This window comes from Nansenia antarctica (genome assembly GCF_963989245.1).
Source record: "Nansenia antarctica genome assembly, chromosome: 7".
Lineage (NCBI taxonomy): Eukaryota > Metazoa > Chordata > Actinopteri > Argentiniformes > Microstomatidae > Nansenia > Nansenia antarctica.
Genome location: NC_137677.1, coordinates 3500783 through 3526561, shown reverse-complemented (window position 1 = coordinate 3526561; position 25779 = coordinate 3500783). Strand labels below are relative to the sequence as shown.

General features: G+C 43.6%; 2 protein-coding genes across 2 annotated transcripts; one reads left to right on the top strand and one right to left on the bottom strand.

The window, feature by feature from the left end:
* Window positions 1-584: 584 nt before the first annotated feature.
* On the top strand, window positions 585-4277 carry LOC308161920 (serine/threonine-protein kinase NIM1; the record flags this gene model as incomplete). The annotated part of the gene is made up of 4 exons (XM_080536000.1): window positions 585-900; window positions 2027-2295; window positions 3163-3234; window positions 3591-4277. The coding sequence occupies 4 exons, from the start codon at window positions 585-587 to the stop codon at window positions 4275-4277; spliced, it is 1344 nt and encodes a 447-aa protein (XP_080392126.1).
* Window positions 4278-13887: 9610 nt separating this feature from the next.
* ccl25b (chemokine (C-C motif) ligand 25b) lies at window positions 13888-15227 on the bottom strand (the record flags this gene model as incomplete). Its single annotated transcript, XM_080535999.1, has 3 exons — window positions 15158-15227; window positions 14498-14615; window positions 13888-13996 (listed from the first exon to the last, which is right to left on the bottom strand). Exons 1-3 carry the CDS (start codon window positions 15219-15221, stop codon window positions 13888-13890), a joined length of 291 nt encoding a protein of 96 aa, XP_080392125.1. The 5' UTR covers window positions 15222-15227.
* Between the last annotated feature and the right edge of the window lie 10552 nt (window positions 15228-25779).

Here is a 25779-nt window from a genome sequence, read left to right as displayed (position 1 = left end):
CACATGCTGACAGACACACCTGTCCATGATATACCATGCTAACGAAATGTAACCTTCAACAGTGAATCTCCACAGACAGAATACATCACATTGACCCATGAATCTCATCTAAAACTGCCCTCTTATTTTATAACCTTTCCCCCTCCATGGCCCTCTGTGGCTCAGTTTGTAGAGCATGGAGCTAACAACTGAAAAATGTACGCAGCACTCACTGCAATGTAGTAAGTCGCTTTGGATAAAACCGTCAGCTAAATGACATATTATATTGGGGCGGCTGTGTCCCAGGAGGTAGAGCCGCCGTCTAATGATCGCAAGGTTGGCAGATCGGCGGTTCGAGCCCCGGCTGGCCACATCACATGTCGAAGTGTCCTTGGGCAAGACAGTGAACCCCAAATTGCTCCCAGTGAGCAACATGTCGAAGTGTCCTTGGGCAAGACACTGAACCCCAAATTGCTCCCAGTGAGCGGGGCCGGCACCTTGCATGGTAGCTTGCCGCCATTGGTGTGTGAATGTGTGAATGAGAGGCCTTTGGATAAAGGCGCTATATAAGTCAGTCCGTTTACCATTTACATATGATATTCTCCATGTCTCTAGGCATCAAATCCAGACTAGCATGGTCGAGACGCAAAGAGGACAAGAAGCCCAAGAGTGTGACTGAGGTGGAAACATACAAAACATCCAAACCCGCCGCGCCTATCCGCGCCCGTCAGATACCGACAGAGCCGCCCGCCGATCCGAGGATGAAGCCTTTCGAGAGGGTCGTCTACGACATGGCCCACAACCAGAGGGTGGTCAACGACCTCATGCTGGGCCGCCGGATCGCCTTCTACGACCTGAGGGGGGAGGTGGGGACAGGGAATTTCTCTCACGTCAGACTGGGGATCCACGCACTGACCAAAGGTAAGGTTGACATTGACATAAGCATTGATTTATTCGGTTTGTTGATCGATTATTGTTCATTCATTCATGTTTTTGGGCCATTCACTACACTATATCGTGAGCTTAGATTTATAAGGTTCTATCTCCGTTTAGGGCAGTTCAGAGATATTGAGCGTCAAAGTTTTTACATTCCATTATGTTTTGTGAGATGGAACCTTTGTATTTTATGAATTACTAACTCAAAAATGTCAACATTTAAAAATAACACCACACAGGCATTAATAAACACCTAATGGATCAGGTTATGTAAAAAACTCAATTTTGACAAAGATGGAGATTGAACCTTATAATTCTAACGTCAAGATTAGAGGCCTGGGGTCTGGCAGAAGGCTTATATAGACATAGCTCACTGATATTACCTAGTGACCAGTTCATTGTGAGCTGACCCCGTCCCTCTGGACTCGTTGACAGTGCCACACAGTCTATCCCTCCAGGAGGGGCATTAAAACTGGGTGAATACCTTGTGTTTGTGTGTGTGTGTGTGTGTGTGTGTGTGCTTGCGCGCGCGTGTGGTGTGTGTGTGTGTGTGTCTGTGTGTGTGTGTGTGTGTGTGCGCGTGTGTGTGTGCATGCGTGCGTGCTTGTGTGTGTGTGCATGCGTGCGCGCGTGCGTGCGTGCGTGTGTGTGTGTGTCTCTGGAAAGATGGGGGGTCTTCATAGGGGCATTAAGACAGGATGAATACCTGGTGAACACCGATGCCAGAGGACATGGGGTGGTCGCCTGAGCTAAGCGTCTCCTGATCGCCCCAGATCCCCCCTCACCCCCTGTGGTGAATTCATGTCATGTTTTACACATTTCTTTAATTTCTGTAGCGGACAGTTTGAGACGCCAGGAGAGATGGGGGGTCTTCCTAGTCTCCGTAACAGTACTTTACCTGCGTTGTTCCTGCAGGCAGGCACATATTTCTGTTGGACTTTAATAAGACTTGAAATTTAATTTAATTTAATTACATTACCCTGCACCCCCGCTCCTCTCTCTCTCTCTCTCTCTCTCTCTCTCTCTCTCTCTCTCTCTCTCTCTCTCTCTCTCTCTCTCTTTCTTTCTCTCTCTCTCCTTCACTCCCCCCCCTCGTTCTCCCCCCCTTCAGAGAGAGTTGCCATCAAGATCATGGACAAACTCCGTCTGGATAGGAAGTCTCAGTCTATGTTTACCTCCGAGATCTCCTGCATGGAGAAGCTGTCTCACCCCAACATCGTCCACCTGTACGAGGTCATGGAGACCAACAAGCGCCTCTACCTGGTGATGGAGTACGGCAGCGGGGGAGACCTGTTCTCACGCATCACCATCAGGGGGCATCTGTCTGACGTGGAGGCCAAGCTCATCTTTGCCCAGATCATCTCTGCTGTGAAACACATGGTGAGCTTAATGATTAAAGCCCTGATTTACATATCAAAGAGACATCATTCAATCAACACCATTGTACTGTTATGTACGGTCTTAACTTGGGAAAAGGGCATCATTCATTTATTGATGTCAACGGGATGTTGCGTATACATTTGTGCAAAAGTGACTCACCGGTTTTGGAGTTCGGATCTGTAGATCTACTTCAGTAAGAGAGTACATACATACACACACATACACACACACATACACACACACATACACACACATCCACACACATCCACACACACATACACATTTCATACACATTTCCTATCGGCTGTGGCGCAGGAGGTAGAGCCGCCGTCTAACGATCGCAAGGTTGGCAGATCGGCGGTTCGAGTCGAGCCCCGAATGGCCACACGTCGAAGTGTCCTTGGGCAAGACACTGAACCTCAAATTGCTCCCAGTGAGCGGGCCGGGGCCTTGTATGGTACCTTCCCGCCATTGGTGTGTGAATGTGTGTGTGAATGGGTGAATGGGTGAATGAGAGGCCGTTGTAAAGTAAAGCGCTTTGGAATAAGGCATAGCTATATAAGTGCAGTCCATTTATTCAACTTTCCCTATGTTTTGGCACCATTCCATGTACAAAAGAAGAGATTTGGTGAGGCTGCATTCTCATTTTATGCTCCAGATTGTGGAATGCACTGCCAGTTTACATTAGGGATGCAACCTCAGCAAATATGTTCAAGTCAAGACTAAAAACCCATCTTTTTACTATTGCCTTTAAATGACTAAATAATTAAATTAAGATTATATAATGATTGGAGCACTTTGAGCTGCAACGTTTACAGGAAAAGCGCTATACAAATAAAGTTATTATTATTATTATTATTATTCCAGCACGAGAACAACATCGTCCACCGGGACCTGAAGGCGGAGAACGTCTTCTACACCACCAGCTACTGCATCAAGGTGGGTGTGGGGCGGCGGGGGCTCCCCGGGGGGGGGGGGGTGGGGCCCACCGCTGGGTGCTGGGAAGGGTTTAGGCAAACTGGTTAGTAGTCGCTCTATGAGTAGAGGGGCTGCAAGGGAATTTTCCTGGCTACATAGTGTACAGGTTTTTACTTTTGCCTGCATGCGGCATACTCTGTCAGTATTGTGTGTGTGTGTGTGTGTGTGTGTGTGTGTGTGTGTGTGTGTCTGTGTGTGTGTGTGTGTGTGTGTGTGCGTGTGTGTTCTAGCCTTTCTAAGATAATGGTTATTGAAGCGCATTGAGTCGCATCTTGTAAGAAATGCGCTATACGAATAAAGTTTGATTCGATTTGAAGGTGGGCGACTTCGGCTTCAGCACCGTCAGCGCCCCCGACGCGGTCCTCACCACCTTCTGCGGCTCCCCGCCCTACGCCGCGCCCGAGCTCTTCAAGAACAAGGGCTACATCGGGCGCCATGTGGACGTCTGGGCCCTGGGGGTCCTCCTCTACTTCATGGCCACGGCCACCATGCCGTTCCACGGGGACACTCTGAGCAAGCTGAAGTGTTTCATCCTCCAGGGGGCGTACGACATCCCCGACCACGTGTCCCTCGACTGCCAGCTGGTCATCCAGGGGATGCTGAGGCCCGTGCCTCCCGACCGCTCCTCCGTCTCTCAGATCATGACCAGCACGTGGCTGAGGGGGATCGAGTACCCGCAGGCGTACGCCTCTCTGCCTCTCACCCCCGCCCACCTGGGGGAGGCCTCGCAACAGAGCCTGTTGTGTGTGGAGGAGAGAGAGACGAAGACCGCCCTGGCTGACCTGGGCATCACGGGGGTGCATCTGCAGAACAACGCCTGTGCGGACAGTCGGAGCCCCGTCACGGGGACCTACCGGATCATGCTCCACCGGGTGCTGAAGAGGCGGTCCGTACAAGCGGTGGGGTACACGTCGCTCTACCCGGAGGAGTACCCTTCGAAGCAGAACTGGGCCTTAGCTGCTATGGTGAAGCATAATCCGACTGCTGTGTGTGCTATCCTATAGACAGATAGGTCTACAACAGGGTGGACGTTGCCCAAAGACAGTGCCCAGACAATGCCAGACCACCAAAGGACCATGGCAAATAATTGTGCTTAAATGTTCACTGATAAGGGGGATGATATATTCTTGAGCCGTTATGTAAAGGACAGCAACGTTACGCTACTAGAACACAAACAATCATATTTTTACCTTCAGGAATCTACTGTTGTTGTTTTTTTTATCTTACATTATAAAATAGATAGATCTCACATCTCAGGGAAAGATGAATAACACCATATTGTGCTCACGTGAATGTACAGTGGATGATGCCTATATGATTCAGGAATCTGAGACTCTCTCAGAGAAAGAGACAGAGAGAGAGAGAGAGAGAGAGAGAGAGACAGAGAGAGAGAGAGACAGAGAGAGAGAGACAGAGAAAGAGAGAGAGAGAGAGAGAGAGACAGAGAGAGAGAGAGAGAGAGAGAGAGAGAGACAGAGAGAGAGAGAGAGAGAGACAGAGAGAGAGAGAGAGACAGAGAGAGAGAGAGAGAGAGAGAGACAGACAGACAGGGAGGGAGACAGAGAGAGAGACAGAGAGAGAGAGAGAGAGAGGGAGAGAGAGAGAAGAGAGAGAGAGACAGGGAGACAGAGAGAGAGAGACAGACAGAGAGAGAGAGACAGACAGAGAGAGAGACAGAGACAGAGAGAGAGAGAGAGACAGGGAGACAGAGAGAGAGAGAGAGAGACAGAGAGAGAGAGAGAGACAGACAGAGAGAGAGACAGAGAGAGAGAGAGGGAGAGAGAGAGAGAGAGAGAGACAGACAGGGAGGGAGACAGACAGAGAGATAGAGAGATAGAGACCGAGAGAAACAAAGAAACAAAGATGTCAGGGTCGGAGAGGCCTCTCACTACCTGTGTTGGTCTGTGTGCTACATTAAACATATTGCCTGGCTGACTCTTCTCTCTATGGTAACTGACTGTGACTTGCTGTGTCAGTTATTGTCCCTCAGCCTATCCCTCACAATAGGCTTACAGCCAGAGGACTGACTGACGCAAAAGACTAATCACTCCATCACCCCATCAGCATCAGCATCTTGTAATCTGACTTAGTCAGGTTAGTCAGGTGACAGAGTTGTAAAACAAGGCCATGCAAGCTGTCTTCACTGTGGAGGGAGGATAGGTCAACAGCGGGGAAAGTGCTTTTGTTAGAACAACTGCTCGAATTGTCCAACAACTGGACAACACTTTTATGCCTTCGGAATCAGTGTAAATATAACTATTCTAATCTTCAATTCATGTAAAGTTTATGAGTATGTTGTCAATTTTCTTTTCAGATTGTTGGTTTCTGTTACTTGTGCATACAGTGTAGCAGCATAATACAATTTATATAAATTGAATATTATATTAAAAAAATAATGTAAATGCTTTGGATTGGAATAAGCACAATGTTTTACGGTTTTCTATATTTTGTATATATATATATATAAAGAAAAATGTCATTAGGCTGCTGGAATACATTGCTCAAAGAAGAAAAACATGAACAAGCATGTTATAAATGCTTTATTTAAGCTATATTTAAGTCCTTAAATGTATAGTTATTGGATGTGTGCACTGATGTTCAAGGAGAACATTTAATCATTTAAACTCTGCAGTATGAAATGCTTTCATTGTTTTTATTCCATTGCACTGCATAATTTTTTTTGCTGATTAAATGTACATTGTTTCAATAAAACATATTATTCTGAAACCAAAGCTTTATTGTTTTGCCCTTGACGTTATTGTTAACTCTGTTGTGTTTTGAATGCTACTTCAACTTTCAACCAGCAGGGGGCAGCACAGCACAGAAGGAGAGCGCAGTAGAGAGCGCTGTATATACAGTACATCATGTGGCTCATTTTATGACATAGAGATTTTATGACATAAAATGAACCTTAGTTTAGTACGTTTAACATACTATTGAATGAGAAATTACAGGTTATTTCATGCTATGGACATCTCTGAGAAAAAGAAACATGAACATTATTGCTCCTCTATTTATCACCATCAGTGGAATAGTACTATAATAATAATAATAATAATAATAATAATAATAATAATAAAAATAATAATAATAATAATAATGCATTTTATTTGTATTGCACTTTTAGTTCAAAAAGAAGAAGAGTCCTACAGAGTGCAACAGAGAAAAAAAACAAAAAAAACGTAAAAACATAATGCGTTAAAAACATAGTAAAAAAACAAACTAAATAAATCACAAGAATGAACACAGGTTCAGCAGTCAAAGGCCTCTCTGGGTGAGAGTTCCTACAGTGTGAAAGTGAAATGAAGACTATATAAACACAAGCTGGTGTCCCTGACTGCCTCCCAATCAGGGGCGGCGCTAGGGGGTGGCTACTGGGGCTCAAGCCCCGGATGTTTTCTGAAAAGCCCCGAATGTTTTACTTAAAAAAAAAAAAAAAAAAAAAACTCTCGTGAGTAACGTGCAGTACCGGAGTCCAACAGAGAGGCAGCAGCTGCGCGACATTAGCCTGCATACTGCGTAGCCTGCCCTGCCCTGAAGAAGAAGAAGTGATCTCAATCAGTGCCTGACTTGCACAATTGTAAGGATGGATATCCCAAAGTTGTTTTCAACAAAACAAGCGCCAAGAACTGTTGCAGCAGCCGTATCAGCAGCTGACAACAATGACTTCACCAGCAGTGATGACATAGATGATGTTTCAGGTTTGTGAATCTTATTAGAAAGGTGACTGACTCACTGACACTACTTTTCCGGTTTGCTAATGCTAGCTGGCTATCATAACATAACGTTATGTTATAATGAAAATGAAACATAGCAAGGTACTGTTACGGTACATGGTAAGAAATCAAACAAAGGATAATACTTATTCAAATAAAGTAATATTATACTTATAATACTTATTCAAATAAAGTGAATAACAGGCTGATAGTCTTTGATATCTGCACTCTGGTTGACTGAGTAACAAGTGAAAAAGAATGATGTAACGTTAATGTTACAGCTAGTAAACATGGAGTAACCACATTAAGTATGCCCTTATGGTAGTATGTATGTATACAGAACATGACTCAAATCTATCCTAAGATGTAACTCTAACTAACTAAGTTTGTTTAATGTCCCAGGGGGGATTTGATTTCACAGTACTATACACAGGCCAACAATACATGTAATATATCGTCATATCACACAGGACAAGACTCTAAATACAATATAAGTGGTGAGCACAGAGTCTGCCCTGATATACATACTGTAACATAACTAGCCTCAGCCCATCAATTATGTAATTCTATACAAATATAAATGATGGTGACTGACAGGGGGAGCTACGTGTGCTGACCTCCCTCTGTGCCCAGAACCACCACAATTAGTTTGCTTCATTAAAGTGCCTTTTGTCCGCTTTAAGGTGGTGGTAAGTTGACGGTTGAAGGCAAAAAAAATCGGCGCGCTACGCGCGCACATTAGATTCTCCCTCTGGGCTAAGCCCCAGATCTCCTACGATCCTAAATCCGCCCCTGCTCCCAATCACTCAGCATATAAGCCACCCGTTGTCCCCGATGGCTATCACCAGTCCCTGTCATCTCCCCCCTATTTCATAAACTTTAACCCTAACCCGTTTCCTTTTTTCCTGGCACCTTATAGTGTCAGTTTCTGCCAGTTTGTGCATGCTCCTCTGTTCTCCTCTGTTGGCTGGCTTGGTGACAAGGCAATATCTTTTGCAATCATGAGATGAACTTACACTGTACCTGCCTCCTGTTAAGACAAGCTTTTGTGTAGGCGTGAGCATGTGTCGGTGTGTAGGTGTGTAGGTGTGTAGGCTTTTGTGTGAATGAGAGATCACATTACCAGGGCTTCTGTCAAAGAGGAGTCCTGACTTGATTTAAACTCTGTGATTTTGTGGTGTTGCTCAATGTGTTTACCATCACCTTTAACATATCCTCTCAGCTGTAGGAGAATTTGAATGGCAAAGAAATTATTGTAATTATAATCACAGAAGAAGAAGAAGACGCAATCAATCATGCTTGGTGACGTAAAGCGTCGACCACGTAACCTGCAGGGTTCCCGGTTCGATTCTGGCCGTGGACGTACCCTGCATGTCATCCCCTTGCTCTCTCTCTCTCTCACCTGTTCTTCCTGTGAAATCTCTATTGTAATATTAAAAAAGCATTTAGGTGATAAGGAATAACTACTACTGCACACCCAGCTTGACCTTTCTAAAGGTGAATAGCCATTGGGGAATTGGTTATATAGAGGCTGTTAATAATAATAATATTAATAATACATTTTATTTATGGCCTTTCAAGGCTCTCAAGGACACCTTACAAGACAGTTTAAAACCACATATCCAAACATTAAAATCAACAAAGCAAAATGAGATAAAAACAGCAAAATCAGATATAACAACAAACAAAATACAGGAGATCAAACCAAGTAAGCCATTGTGAAAAGGTGTGTTTTAAGACTGGATTTGAAAGTGGTGAGAGTGTCAATATTGCGTATGTTGGGTGGCAGAGAGTTCCAGAGTGTTAGGTGGCAGAGAGTTCCAGAGTGTTAGGAGACAGAGAGTTCCAGAATGTTAGGTGGCAGAGAGTTCCAGAATGTTAGGTGGCAGAGTTCCAGAATGTTAGGTGGCAGAGAGTTCCAGAATGTTAGGTGGCAGAGAGTTCCAGAATGTTAGGTGGCAGAGAGTTCCAGAATGTTAGGTGGCAGAGAGTTCCAGAATGTTAGGAGACAGACAGAGAGTTCCAGAGTGTTAGGTGGCAGAGAGTTCCAGAGTGTTAGGTGGCAGAGAGTTCCAGAGTGTTAGGAGACAGAGAGTTTCAGAGGCGGGGAGCAGAACGGCTGAAGGCTCTAGATCCCATAGTAGTCAGGCGGGCAGAAGGTATAATGAGTTGAAAGGCAGTGGAGGATCTGAGAGTGCGAGAGGGAGTGTAGGTGTGAAGGAGTTCAGAGAGATATGGGGGTGCAAGATTGTGAAGGGCCTTGAAAGTGAGGAGTAGAATTTTGAAGTCGATACGGTATTTAACAGGAAGCCAATGGAGTTGTTGAAGAACCGGAGTGATACAAATATACATACAATGTATACATGCAGACACTAGTGGCATACTTCCGAGGCAAAGACGGTGTTGGCTGCCTTCCACCTTAACAACATGGAGGCTAAACGTGAGCTTAGAGTACACCTAGATGGAACTCCCCTGCCATGTTCCGCTGAGCCAATCTATCTCGGCGTGACATTGGACAGGACGCTCACGTTTCGCCGGCACCTCGAGTCACTGCGCAAGAAGTTAACAGCTCATGTGGCGTTGATGAGGCGACTGGTTGGCAAGGACCTTGCGCACGGCAGGCCTAGCCCTCGTTTATTCAACTAGTGAATACTGCGCCCCAGTATGGTGTCGCAGTGCCCACACCCGCCTCATCGCCTCGCCTATAAACGAAGCCTTGCGCATTGTGACAGGATGCCTGCGTCCTACCCCCGTGGACAACCTTCCCATCCTAGCAGGCATCCAGCCCACAGGCCTCCGCCGCATGGGAGCCACAGCACGTCTCGCCTGCCGGGCCGTGGAGCTTAATAACCATCTGCTCCATGATAGGCTCACTATAACAGCGGAGCCCTCCCGGCGTCTCAAGTCGAGACACCCATTTGTGCCTGCCGCACAGGATCTCAGGCAGCAATGCAGAGATCTTAACATCAGTGCGGCAGGATGGGCGGATTATATGTGGCGCGCGGAGTGGGAGGCAAACACCTCCAAACTCCGCGACCACATCCCAGTCGCCGGCCCTGAGCCCCTCGGGATGGACTTGCCAAGGCTATCCTGGGTGAGGCTCAATCGTCTCCGGACCGGCGTCGGGCGTTTCCGCTCATCAATGCACAGATGGGGCTTGGCCCCAAATGCGTCGTGCGAGTGTGGCGCAGAGGACCAAACCGCAGACCATGTTATCCTGGATTGCCCGGTGTACCACCCACCCAACGGGATGCATGGTCTGTCGGTATTAAATGACGAGACGATGACGTGGCTTCTGGAGGGGTGTCCAGAAATATAGCCCGGGTGAGCCCCTCAACCAGGTCTCGGGGTGGTAAAAGGGTAGCCCCTCGGCCCCGAGCCTGGTGGAGTGGAGAGGAAAACAACAACCCATACGCCGAAGAAGAAGAAGAAGAAGAAGAAGAAGAACATACAATGTATGGCCAATATGTTGCTTTATTAGTGGTATTCTGCTCGTGTGGATTTTGGAATACAAGCCGTGTCTTTGCTACCGGCTCAGTAACCCTGAGGTGATACTACCTCATTCATGTCATTGTTGACAAGCGACCGCTGAATATAATCTTTATTCTCTACCCAATAAAACGTCTCTGCAGAATCTGGTGCCAAAGACACATCAAGAGTGGAACATGATAAGACAGAGGATCAAAGCCCTATCGTTGGTTGAACTCTCACGGATCATTGCGCAATCTTACTTTTTCTGTTTCCAATATTTCTGATTGGATTGACAGTTTAATAATTCACTAGATCTGAGATGAGAAGATGATGATTTGAGAAAGAATGTTTGGAGAGGCAAATTCTAGGGCTAAAAATATATATATTTGCATACAGCAGATCACCAATTATGGCTGTGATCACGTTGAATTATCGAAGGGATGTTGACCTCGTTTCATTTTCCCACCAATTAAATAGAAAGTTGTGTGAATCATGACTGAGTCAACAGCAGCGACTGTTTCCCTTCATTGTTACAACACCAGGCTTCATAGTCACTCACTGCACTTATGAATATGTCATGAGAGGGCCAAGAATCAGGGCCAAAAACAAGTTTGTAGACGTTTTCTGAGGGCTTCTTGGTAAGTCCTATGAAATCAAAGTTCTGGAACGCTGATAAACCCTCACCATTTCACTCAAGTGTACAGTATGTCTTGTTCTTTTCAAGGTACACTAGATACAATATAACAGCATCCTTCAAAGGAGATCACATAGAGATTAAAACCTATTAATCTAAAGGATACCTGCAGCGAACAACATGAACAATGTTTGTTTCTGATTTATAGATCAACATCTGTAGGCTTATGGCCAATGCACACGGCGTGCGATTTTGTCGCACCGCCGAATTCGATTTCATTGTTTTGAATGCATCTCAATGAGACAATGCATACGGCGTGCGATGCGATATTGTCGCACGACAACATTAGGATTCTCCATTCACATTCATTCATTCATTGGTGTGGAGTATAGTTCAAGGGAAAAAGGCAAAAGATTACCGATGGTTTATAGTGAGTTTATAGTGACAGGATAGTGAGCTTTCATTGTAAAACAGTAAAATAAATAATAATTTGATTAGTACTTCACGGTTTAGTGTTACAGTGTCTTTTACTATTGGGAACCAACCCCTGCAGCAGTGCGGGCCAGGTACTGTAGTAATACAAGAGACTTCTCTTCAGGGCTCAGGGCATCACAAACACACACACGCACACACACACACACACACACACACACACACGCGCACGCGCACACATACACACACACACAGACACACGCGCATGCACACACACACACACACACACACACACACAGACGCACGCACGTGCACACGCACACACACACACACAGCCCCATGCGCATGCACGCACGCGTGCACATGCACACACACAAACACATGCGCACATGCACACACACACACACACACACACACACACAGACGCACGCACGTGCACACGCACACACACACACACACAGCCGCATGCACACACACACACACACACAGACACACACACACACACAGACGCACGCACGTGCACACGCACACACACACACAGCCGCATGCGCACGCACGCACACGTGCACATGCATACGCACACACACACACACACAGACGCACGCACGTGCACACGCACACACACACACACACACACAGACACACACACACACACACACACACACACACACACACACACACAGACGCACGTGCACACGCACACACACACACACACACACACACACACACACACACAGAGTAAACATTTGAGACAGGAGCATGAGTGAGCATGTCTGTGTAACTGTGATTGACGTTCTGCCTATTCTAACATATTTCAGGTATGGAGCATCACAACTGGAGCTGCTTCAAAGGCAAATACTTTGCCAAATACTTTGCAAGAAGCGTAAAAAAGCCTTACGGGATTAAGTCGTTTAGACACGATTTGAGTGTTTCTTTCTTCAAATCAAATGTGAGGAGTTCAAGTGATGGCAGTGAGGTGCGTTCCAAATCATAACAATAGACGGTCATGGTCAACTGAGTATATCAGTTGGATTTCTCCCCCCCTCCCCCATGAACATGTTTGAGGCTCGTAAACGTAGTGTGGAATGCATTTATTTATTTTTGTTTTATTGGACATTTGCTAGTACAGGATTCTGTACATTAAGCATTTTTTTTCATGGTATAAAAAATATAGAAATGTGATCAGATAAAAAAAAAGCTCTCACACACACGCACACGCACACACACTACACACACACACACACACACACTACACACACGCGCACACACACACACACACACACGCACACACACACACACACACAGACACACACACCACACACACACACTACACACACAACACACGCACACACACACACACACACACACACACTACACACACGCACACACACACACACACACACACACACCACACACAGACACACACACACACACATACACAAACAATGCAAAGCTGCTAAACAGTGGCTCAATTCTAGCAGGCACCAGAAACTAGACACTTCACTTCGTGTTGTGCCTCTCTGGGCAGTGAATGACAGAGTATAGGTTGCAGAACTGTGTATTGCTACTTGTATACTGTCACCTGAACCGTGTGAAGAAACTTCCTAAAAGCATATGATATCGTATGATCATCTTAGGTGAACCAGTACAGTAATAAGTAAGGTGATGTTCAAAATTCACATTCTCTGTTAGTTACAGGTGGAGGAGCGAACTGCGCTCATATTGAACACATTTCAGGTGACTTGGTGAATAATGTAGTTATGGATATACAGTGGTTATGTTAGTGGCTAGTAGAAAGATCCTCCAATAAGGCTCTGCTACATTCCCATGTTACTCTCTTCTCAGGAGGCTATGGAGACAAGAAGGACATGTTTGAGATAAAGTTAATAACGTATCATGTGGCTACATTACTATACGTATATGGAGGGATAGAATCAAATCTTAATACTGGTAATAATAAGAATAAGAATAAGAATAAGAATAAGAATAACTTTTTATTTGTATAGCGCTTTTCCTGCAAACGTTGCAGCTCAAAGTGCTCCAATCATTATATAATCATAATCTAATTATTTAGTCATTTAAAGGCAATATTAAAAAGATGGGTTTTTAGTCTTGACTTGAACATATGTGCTGAGGTTGCATCCCTAATGTAAACTGGCAGTGCATTCCACAATCTGGGTGCATAAAATGAGAATGCAGCCTCACCAAATCTCTTCTTTTGTACATGTAGTACACAGAGAAAACCAGCGTCAGAAGACCTGAGAGCTCTATTGGGCTGATATGCTAGCAGAAGGTCTTTCAGATATTCTGGTGCTGTGCCAGTGAGTAATACGCTGTATTATTAGAGTTGAAAGTAAATACCTAGAAGGGTTGTCGCTTGTCGACTTCGACCATCAGACGCTGGACCCAATGAAGCCCGGGGTTAGCACAGATAGTCTTCTCTTTCTTCTGGGTGTTCTTCAGTAAGAACCTGCAGGGGTGGGCAACACAGTGTGAGAGAGACCGTTATAGTTTATTTTTTATTTATTTGTTTATTTATTGGAAGGATACCCATTAGCTATACCCATAGGCATGAGTAAACTGGACTATCTCCTTCCTGTTCCAGTTAGAGATACATGTTTCTCGTGCAATTATGCAAGTAGAAAAGGAGATTTTTGTTTTTTTTTACATTTTGGAAAACACTGGACTGCTGTATGCTTCTCTGTATTATGCGTTCATTACTTGCAGCCTAAGTTGCTTTTCAACATTTCCCGCCACACTCCTCAGTACCTCAATGCCAGTTTACAAAACAAAAGTTTATTGAAATGATTCATCACAGGTTTGTACATGCATGCTTGCTGTAGCAGAAAAAACCCAGCAAACCACTTCCCAAGGTACAGACAGACAATACAAAACAATAAACTATGCGGGGGTTCGGGGACTATGACTAGAATAAAAGGTGACACGAGGTGAGAATATGTGTTCTACTCACACGACGGCCTTGATGTTGCAATCTCCATCTGTTTCCTGCATCCTGTAGTTCTCTATCCTCCGCTTAACGTTCTTCTTCATGCCGATCACGTGGCCCAGACAGCAGTTGCCGTAGGAGCCTGGAGAGAGAGGGCGAAAGGAAGAGAATAATTTCATCATAAAGGAATTATGACATACTCTTATACCATGCAGTTTCAGTCAACAAACGGTTTGAATCAGTGCACTATTTCTCTTTATTTCTTTTTTGGGGGGTGATGAGTTGAAAAATAGTTGATGTCAGATGTGACATGACTATGTGGTTCTTTATGTTCTTAATATAATCACATTGTTTAGTTAAAGCTCAAGCATGTGGTTACATCAATCAAATCTGGTGCATTAGTGGTTACTGGTCATGTTTTGAAATGAGAGGTGACACATGTCTAGACGGAACCCCAACCGCCCCAACATTCTGGAATTATTTGAATAGTTTGATATAAATTACCAAATGTAGGTCCACACTGAAGTGGTTGTAATAATAAATAAACAAGTCAAGACATGTAACACACTTTCATTAATATCTATCCAATTGCAATAAGCATATATTTGATCATAAACAATCTGCAGTCAAAATTACTACATTAAAGTAGATTACAAGTTAAATGACAGCTAAAATGGTGCTTACCTTGAGCCAGACTGAGATACATGCAAGCCAAGAGCAAGAGGAAAAACAGTGCCTGGAACCTCATGGTTTCACTGCTGTCCTGTTTGACCCACTGCAAAGGAACAGGAGAGGAGAATACAGAATCTGTGAAGAAGGAGAGGAGAATACAGAATCTGTGAAGCTCTCCCCCTTTTATACAGTGTGAGACTGTCAACAACACGATGACTTCCCGGCAAAGGCAAAGACCACCATCTGTGTTCACGTACACTATTACTGTGTCCCCCGTTGATTACAAATACTCTCTATTGGGTCCAGATGTTGGCAGTTGTTTTGTGTAACTAACTTCACTATGTAGAGTTTATGAGACGTTCTTCTGACCATGTTCTTCTGATTAAAAGTTATTAGCACAAATGAAACCAAAACCCTCTCTTAGGCCACCAGCATCTTGTTTCTGTCAAACATTTTTAAAAGCACTTCCACTGAACAGTATGTTTGTGCATAGAGTTGACACCGTTTCAGCCTATGAATAACAAGTTAGACAAGCACATAAACAAACCGATACGCCTGTTTATCAGCACACACAATCTAAGCAGAGAATGATGCAAAGCAAAAGAAAACCTCAAAAACTTACAAAATGTCTCTGTAGAAGCCTTCTTCAAGTTCTCTCTCTCTCTCTCCCCAAGTGGCTTTTATACCATAACGCGACACTCTCCACCAACCCTGTTACTATAATAACACGCCTCCTTTCACATGAGAGACTTCTGGGTATATTAGACGGTAAGTAAGTGCTGAGAAGAGGTGTCACACTGAAATAACTAATAAACCAGTATTTTTCTTGGCTCAGTCCAAGTCTGACATGAGTGATAAACTGGGGCTCTGTTCTCCCCTCAGGTGAGATCTCAGAGGCGGAGGCCCCTCTCTCCATTTGACTGTCTGCATGCCTGTTACCTGCATACCTGAGCTTGAAGGATGGAGGTATCTTTTAGTCATCTGTCTGTCAACTGTGTCTGTCAAGTTGACCTGACCATCGTTATCTATCGGCCATCTATGACCATGTTCAAAGTGTATCGTCATGGCCTGCGGTGGTCCAGTGGTCTAGCACCGTGGTCTACAGTGCACACATATTATGTCTGCGTGAGTTTGAATCTGGCCCATGCCCTGCTGACATGCCCTCTCTCCCTTCTTCTCCTTACTTTTCTGTCTATCTTCACTCTCTCTATCCAATAAAATGAAAAACATGAGTGGGACTGCCCCACTCAGAAATAAATAACCTTTAAAAAAAATGATTTATCTAAATGTGTCTTCAAGATAGAGCGTTTGATTTCTGTATGATGATATATGATATTCTGTATTGGTTTATCTAAGCCTCAAATGCCTGATTCTTATCCAGGCAATTAATGTCAAAAGCAGGTTCTTTTTGTATTGATCTTGTTCCAAGATGGCCGCGCGCTTAGACGCTGAGGCTCGGGGGGCGACCACACTGGTGTTTCATTGTGTTTTTAATTAAGGGGAGCCTCCCCTCCTAAATTTCGTTGTTTGGTACCTGTACTGTAACAATGACAAATAAAGTCTATCTATCTATCTAAAATAAAGTCTATCTATCTATCTATCTATCTATCTTTCTATCTGGTAGGCTTTGTCACTAGCTAATGGGAATTAAAGTATCCGATCGCATTTAATCAAAATGTCTTTTGACAGAGGGACAAATATATATTGTTGGCAATATTTCGACATTTTCAAGCACCTGGAGCAAAAGAGAGATCCCTGTATTCATCACTATCCACACAGCGTCTCTTCTATGTTCTAAGGCTGTCATCACTTCTCTCTGTAGCAGCACATGGTGGGATAACAAGTGTACACATGTATTAGCACATATTAGCACATATTAATCCAATAAGACAAGATATTTAGGCCTATTCATGAGCACAAAAGATGCTGGAGTGAGTCCATCCCCAAGGAGTATTTACAACAAGCCTGTAACAGTGTGTGAAAGGGCTAAAGGCAAGCCGTCATAAATATTATTGATACCTTTGGATGTGCTGTTTGTTTCTTGGTACAGGCTAGATTGTGTAAACAACAATCATGTCTTTGGACTTGAAAGGATTTACATAATATTCCTGTAACCGTACTGAACTTTTTATCTGAATGCTTAATCACTAACAGTGATTCTTGAAGCACTAGCTATCTCTGAAACCGTTAACACTTGCAGGCAATGTTTACCAAGTGTGCCAACTGAATGCTCGTTCTCTGCTTTAAACACTCAGTGTGTAATTTTATAACACACTTCTAGGAAAACTGTAAACATTGGTCTCTACATTGCTACACTTTTTGCCAATTGCCTTTCCACATTGACACATGTTTCTGTGTTTTATGTGTTCTGTGTGCCAAACTGAATGCTCGTTCTCTGCTTTAAACACTCATTTACAAACACTTATTTATTTTATTTCGGAATAATTAGCATATTATTGTTTAATATTTTCACTTTCTTACAAAATGTATGTTATTAATGGCTTATCCGTGTTAACAGACTCCTGACACCTATACTGGAGCCAGCCACCAGGGGGCGATCAAGATATTTTGGCTTCACTTCATTGTAATAATGTTCATTTCATTTATTCAACGTAATTTTTTTAATTCAAATTGAGCAATTCAAATTCAAAGTTAGTAATTCAGATTCAGATTCTAGTGGCACATAATTATCTCATGTGCCACTGGTCCTTAGAGCGCTGATTGACCTAACTCCTTTTCGGCCAATCAGCACCCTTCATTAACGTACCCACGGAAGTTTAAACAACGCACGTCCACTCTCGCCAGTAAAGCTGAGTGGATAGCTAATTAATTAATTAATAGCTCGTTATCGTGGAGGGAAGGACGCCAAACACGGTAAATATCAACTATCAAATATCAACTATCAATTTTACCGGCCTTTTGACTGTTATAACGTTACACAAGTGGTAGTACTACCGTAGCTGTTGGCTAGATGTGATTAAGTTAGAACTGTCATGGCAGCTAGTTGGCTAATGCGTGAGCTTACTAGAGCTTACAGCTAGGCATGTATTGTGGATTTCACCACCTTTAATGCTCTATTATGAATGAATGAATGAATGAATGAATGGTCTTTATTGTCATTGATATAGTACTATTATGCACTAATACATGAAGCTTTTGCTTTTGTGTGAATGAGAGATCACATTACCAGGGCTTCTGTCAGAGAGGAGTCCTGACTTGATTTAAACTCTGTGATTTTGTGGTGTTGCTCAATGTGTTTACCATCACCTCCAACATATCCTCTCAGCTTTAGGAGAATTTGAATGGCAAAGAAATTATTGTAATTATAATAACAGTATTATGATTGATGTTTCCGACCAGACGGATGATTTTCTTGTGCTAGAAAAAACAAACTCTGCTTTTTAGGTGCATGTTTAGTTTAGTAGTAAAAACGACCTCAAATCAGCACTTCTGTTTTTGAATCATTCGTTGCATTTTGTCTGTTTTAAAGATGTCAACGAAGCAGAAAGCAGGAAGCAGCGAAGCAGCGTGGGGTCAGCCCCCTTCCAAAAAAGTTGCCAGGTCAGAGGAGACAGAGAAAAGTCAGGAGATAGTGGAGAAGGCAGTGGTGGAAACAGTGGGGGAGGCAGTGAAGGAGGAAACAGTGGAGAAGGCTGTGGGGGAGGAGAAACAAACTAGAAAAAATCTGAGAAGAACTCAGAGTTTCAAGAGCGAGTGGTCAACCAAATGGCCCTTCATCACCGCAGGCACGACCAGCTCCTCCTACTGGTGCGCTGTGTGCGGGCAGGAGAAGTCCTGTGCCCATCAAGGGGTCACGGATGTCAACAGACATGTAGGAAGCAAGGGGCATCAGGCCAAAGAACTGGCACTGCAGGCAGCGGTGGCACAGTTGTATGTCGCAGCCTCTGTCCCAGCCTCTGTCCCAGCCTCTGTCCCAGCCTCTGTCCCAGCCTCTGTCCCAGCCTCTGTCCCAGCCTCTGTCCCAGCCTCTGTCCCAGCCTCTGTCCCAGCCTCTGTCCCAGCCTCTGTCCCAGCCTCTGTCGCAGCCTCTGTCCCAGCCTCTGTCCCAGCCTCTGTCCCAGCCTCTGTCCCAGCCTCTGTCCCAGCCTCTGTCCCAGCCTCTGTTGGTGGCATGACAATACAAGAAGCCAAGGTAGGCTCCAAGAAGTTAAAAAATAAAATAAATAAAAAAGTGTATGGGCTGGGCTTTACTGGCTGGTTGTTTAACATGATATGAAGCTATATATGAATGAATGATATGAATATATATATATATATATGTTACGGTACATGTGGGAATACGGTACATGTGGGGAAAACTAGGGTTAGGGTTAGGTGCTAGGGTGACTTGGTACATGCTGGCATGTCTACCCCTAATCCTAACCCTAACCCTAACCGTAGCACCCTAGCACCTAACCCTAACCCTAGTTTTTGTACCGTATTCCCACATGTATCGTAACATATATATATATATAATATATATTCTATGAATATGATATGATATGAATATGAATATGAATATGAATGATATGAAGCTCTTAAATTAACCATTTTCTGTTGCAGACAAGGAGAGCTGAGGTAAAGGTGGCGGTGGCGATGGTTGCACACAATGTGCCGTTTGCAGTGGCAGATCATATCGGCCCGTTGCTGAAAGATTGTTTTAAAGATTCCCCCACCGCACAGAAGTACAAGTGTGCCCGCACGAAAACAGCGTGCATAATAAACGAGGCAGTGGTGCCGCATTTTAGAAAGGAATTGGTCATGAAGATGAGGGAAAGTCCTTTCACGTTGATCACAAATGGGTCAAACGATACAGGTATTACTTTCGACAGCCTATATTTATATTTCTCCACACTTTCCAGCACCCGTTTTATAGATATTATAATTCACCAAACTTCAGTTTCAGTGTAGCTTTAATCTGATCGACATGTACCCTATCATTGCAGGACGAGAGAAGATGAACCCGCTCACTGTGCGGGTATATGATGAGGACACCAGAAAAGTTGTCCATAGGTTTTTGGATATGTGCACCACCAGCGGGCTTGGCTGTGGCACAGATGAAGCCATCTACCTAAAGATGAATGAGGTCTTGGAAAAACACGGCATACCATGGGGCAACTGTGTGAGTCTGTCCGTTGATGACGGACCTGTCAATACAGGAGTCAGAGATTCCATCGCATCCAGAATTCATAATGAAAATGGCAACATCTACGTTCATGGGTGCCCCTGTCACATCGTCCACAACACTGCGAAACAAGCTGGGTTGGCGTTCTTAGAGGCGAGTATAACCATGTATGCTTTCTTTCAATGACCTATCTGTTAACCTAATGCCAAGTAAAAATGGTTTGTTGTGCTGTAATGAATCTATGACCCAAAATGTAATGTGATTGTGAATCGTATTCATGTATTGCAGGTGTCTGGATTTGATCCAGAGGATCTGACAGTGGATGTGGGATTCGGGTTTAGAGGTAGCACCAATCGGACAGGTATGCACTTTAACCAGTCCCAGTCCCAATATAGTACAAATCGTGAGCTTAGAATGATAAGGTTCTATCTCCGTTTAGGGCAGTTCAGAGATATTGAGCGTATAAAGTTTTTACATTCCATTATGTTCTGTGAGATGGAACCTTTCGTATTTTATGAATTACTAACTCAAAAATGTCAACATTTTAAAAATAACACCACACAGGCATTAATAAACACCTAATGGATCAGATTATGTAAAAAACAACATTTTGACAGAACATTTCTAGAATTTCTAGAATTCTAACGTCACGACATGAAATGCAGGACATTTTGATTAGTTGGAAATTAAGAGGTAACATTCTCGTCATAGAATTCTGTGAGTTCCATGGAAGTGAGTACATGGAAATACTCCAGGACATTCCCCTCCGGTGGCTGAGGCTGGAGAAGTGTCTGACTCTGGTTCTGCGGCAGTATGAGCCGCTGGCCAGCTACTTCAAGTCATCAAGTACCGGTAGGTCTAATTTTTCAATGATACGAATGCAAGATTATTACAAGAGACTGAAATGTAAACTTAGTCTAATGGTAAATGGACTGCACTTATATAGCGCATTTTTTGCTGCTCCAAAGCACTTTACAACGGCCTCTCATTCACCCATTCACACACACATTCACACACCAATGGCGGCAAGCTGCCATGCAAGGCGCCGGCCCCGCTCACTGGGAGCAATTTTGGGGTTCAGTGTCTTGCCCAAGGACACTTCGACATGTGGCCAGCCGGGGCTCGAACCGTCGATCTGCCAACCTTGTGATCATTAGACGGCGACTCTACCTCCTGCGCCACAGCCGGCCACTCTACACAACCTGTGCTTTTTTTATTCGCAGATGAGAAACAACCGCGGTTCAGGAGGCTGTTGGAAGCGTTCTCTAACCCAATGACGGAGGTGTACCTGCTCTTCTATCAAGCGACGTTGACTGTCTTCTCCACTTTCAACCTCCTCCTCCAGAAAGAGAAGTTCTCCATCTTCCTTCTACACGATGAGGTAAAAAATGGGAGGGTCAGGAGGATATGCTTCTGCCAATAATGTGATATAATAAGTTTGTTCCTTTTTTCATTAAGTGCTATGTCTTAGGTCTAAAGTCATTTTGAAAATCTTTTTTCTGAAATACAATTTTGTAGATGACAAATTTCATCCACAAGTTGTGCTCGAAGTTTGTGAAGCCTGTAGCACTGCAGGGCCGGGGAACGCATGACATCCTCTACAAGGACCCGTCAAACCAACTGCCAGGTGACTCCAAGTTTCCAAGTTTTACATAAGCAGATACACATCCACTATCCACTCACTGACCTCACCTAGACTGTTTGTGTGAGGGCTGTTTGTTCAGACAAGTCGTGACGTTAGAATTATAAGGTTTTATCTAAATTTTATTTTTTAAATGTTGACATTTTTGAGTTAGTAATTCATAAAATACAAAGGTTCCATCTCACAAAACATAATGGAATGTAAAAACGTTGACACTCAATATCTCTGAACTACCCTAAACAGAGATGGAACCTGATAATTCTAAGATCACGAAGTTATGAGTTTGATCGTGTCATCACTGATGTGATGGGAGATACTTACAGAAGGGTATTGAAGGTAGCTATTGTGGTTGTTGATGATTGTAAACGAACTCTGTAAACGAACTCTTGTAAACAAACAAAAATACATTTTTATTTTAAACTTACCTGTATGTATTTACCTGTTCTAAAGTAATTGATAGTTGTATTGTTATTGTGTCTCTGGCAGGAGAAAAGCTGAATATCGGCTTTACTACGCGAGCTACGCTCAACAGGCTCCTTGACGCAGGAGACATCACACCGCACCAAGTGGAGAGGTTCCAACAGGCGGCACTGGCGTTTCTCTTGAGGGCTGTGGAGTACGCCATGGAGAAACTACCCCTGGGAGAACCCCTGCTCAAACACGCCATGTTTGTTGACGTCCAGCGGAGGACAGAGTGTGGTGTGGAAGACGCCTTGTACTTTGTTGACAGGTTAGGGTTGACTACAGTGGTGTAGTCTAGTTTTTTCTAGTGGGTATACTGTGATTTTTCCCTCCCAGCCTCATATCGTTCATTTCGGCATAAAAATAAATCTGCGCTGTCTGTCTAACGTTATATATATATATATAAATTACATGTTATAAGGCTGATCTGTGCATGATAGTGCTGCATTTTGGCATATTTCATGTCGCATTTCCCCCCTTTGATGGTACAGTATATGACGCTCAGATCAGTGCACATTGTGTTCTTTTTTAGATTCGCTGAACTTCTCCCGTACCACGGACCTCACGAGCACGACAAACTGAGTGAGGAGTTTCTGGATTACCAGTTCATGGACATTCCCATGCCACCAGACCCAGCCACGTTCGACGTCGAGTGCTTTTGGGGGTGCATGGAATCAGAGAAGAATAAGGTAATAATTATTCTGCACCCTTTGACATACACATAGTTGTACAGTATTTATTCATAATATTCACTCATATTGGTACTGTATATTTTGTCTTGAGTATTGTCGTGCTGTCGTCTTGTTGTTGTATGTACTGTAGCTTGTTTAGTATGGTTGAATACCAAATCATGTTCCTAGTGCACTGCACATGGCGAATAAAGTTGAATTGAATTGAATTGACATTGCCTTAATCAACTTGCTGCATAAGAAAATCCTTGAGTAATTAATTAGGCTTCCCTATGTACATTTTCTTCTAAGGTGAGCAGGATGAGCAGATTCGGGAGGCTCTCTCATATTGCCAAGTTGGTTCTGGTACTTCCGCATTCAAACGCTGACAACGAACGAGTGTTCTCCATGGTGGGGATGAACAGAACTAAAACCCGGAGCAGTCTGGCTCTCGACGGAACCCTTTCATCCATCATGACGGTGAAGATGGCCGGCCTCGAGCCACACTGTTTCAAGTGGGAGCCCCCTATCTCTGTCATTAAGGCGTCAAAGTCTGCCACAAACACCTACAACAAGGAATTGGAACCAAAAAGGGTTGGGGTTGTACTGCATAAGATGTTGTAATTTTATAGGTGACCTGTCAGTTAAAAGAGTGATTCATATGTTACATGGTTGATTTAAATATCTCTGTCATTAAGGCGTCAAAGTCTGCCACAAACACTGTGCAACGTTTTTCAACTGTGGGGGCACATGGTCAAGTTTAGACCATTGAAGAGGCACCAATAGGGCACGTCTTCTCATTTTCGCCACTCAAAAAGGGCATTTTTGCCACTCAAAAAGCACTTAAGAGAGACGTTTTTCAACTGTCGGTTGCCCCCCCTGCCCCCCCCCCCCCTGAGTCCGCCAGTGCTAACACCTATCAGAGATAATGGGGGAGAAAGTAGAACCAAATGGGTCTCTCGCACTGGGTCTCCCCCTCACTGCCTTCCCTCGCTCTATGAAAGCTTTTGTCATTCTATACTGTCTAGAACAGGGGTGTCCAAACTTTTTTCACTGAGGGCCACTTACAGAAAAATATAGGAAAGGCTGGGCCACTCACTAGAGGTGAGGTATATCGCCCCACCTCTAGTGTATTAAGGTTACAACATCAATCAAATGTAGGTACATTATGCTTGATAATTGAATATGCTTAAAGAAGAAAAAAAACTGCCTACATCACAACTTTCCATTAATGGGTTTTCATTTATTTTGCTACAAAAAGGGTTGGCAGATCATTCTCAAAACAGCAGCCTCAGATTGCTTCTTAGTCAGGATGGTGATCCCCCTTCACAGCCCTGTATAGTGTTAAAATTAAGAAGGACAATACAGTCAGGTGCACGTTTCATGTGTGGGCCATATTCCATTATATTTTAATAATTTGCTGCAGGCCAATTAAAAATGGACCACGGGCTGCAGTTGGCCCTCGGGCCGTAGTTTGGACACCCCTGGTCTAGAACATTAATCTTGACCAATTGGAAATCGACCGTATCTCCCTCTCATACCCACTAGATAAGAGACATCCTTTATTTTCTTAGATTGGAAAAAATCACTTGTTTTTTGATTGAGATTCTCTTGCGGCTTGGAGAGGTGTCAATATTGTGTTTGTTGTGGTGTGGGTGATGTGACACGCTGCTGTAGGCTACTGACAGTGTCTGTTACTGACACGCTTCATTATTTGCTGACTGATGTTTTCTTTTTTTTTAAAACGCCTATGAAAAAAAAAAAAAAAAAGTACGCCTATGGTTATGGTTTATGGTTGTGTTTCACTTTTTTATAATGTCTTCTTTTCTGTACCTTTATACTTTTGATAACATTACATACAATACAAACAATAAAAAGGTTTAAATTTTGGTCTGTTTGTTTACTGACCTCTACGTATGTCTAACATCATCCACAAATTAATCACAACAGAAACCCTTGTACAACATTTTATGTACAGTTGTTGGTCCAGTCATTGGAACGTTAGTCTTCCTAGATATGCCTACTAAATGATGATCCCTAAAGCCACAGATACAGCTTTAGAGTTCAGCAGTGTTGGTGTGAATGTGATCCATGCATGTGGATGATACAGTCCCTGTTTTGTTAGCGTACACCCTGCTAGGTTGGTTAATAACCTGAACCACATTACAGGCACTGGTTATAGTAATCATTTTCTTTTTCTTAGGACAGCTGTTTATTTGGTTTTACTAAAAACCAATAAGTTTAATGAGAATTATGTTATGAGTATGTTTGTCACCGACAGGGACTGGGGAGTTTGTCAGGATCAAGAGAAAGTTAGGAAATTTGCTGAGTTGGTAGTGACATCCTAATCAACAATGTGTAATTGATTCCTCAGTCAGAGTCAGAGACCCTATAAAAACATTCATTATTAATTCCAAAATGACATAATAATGTAACTGTAACCTATAATGCTGTGGATATGATCAAATATATCAACACATGTATCTGTTTCATTTGTTCTTCAAATGCCAGGCAGTTTAAAACCAATAAAAACCTTTCTGCCAAGAACTGAACAGTCTCCCCATAAATTATAGTGGTGTCAAAATGATTGCGGCTAGGGCATGGTAATAATAAACCGTCAAATGTTTCTAATTGAAAAGCTTTGCAAAAGGCATTTCTCTGCTCTTTCAGTTTTGACGATGGAATAGAAAACATACCTCCTCAGGAAGATGATGTGTTGTGGTTCAAGTTTTTGAAA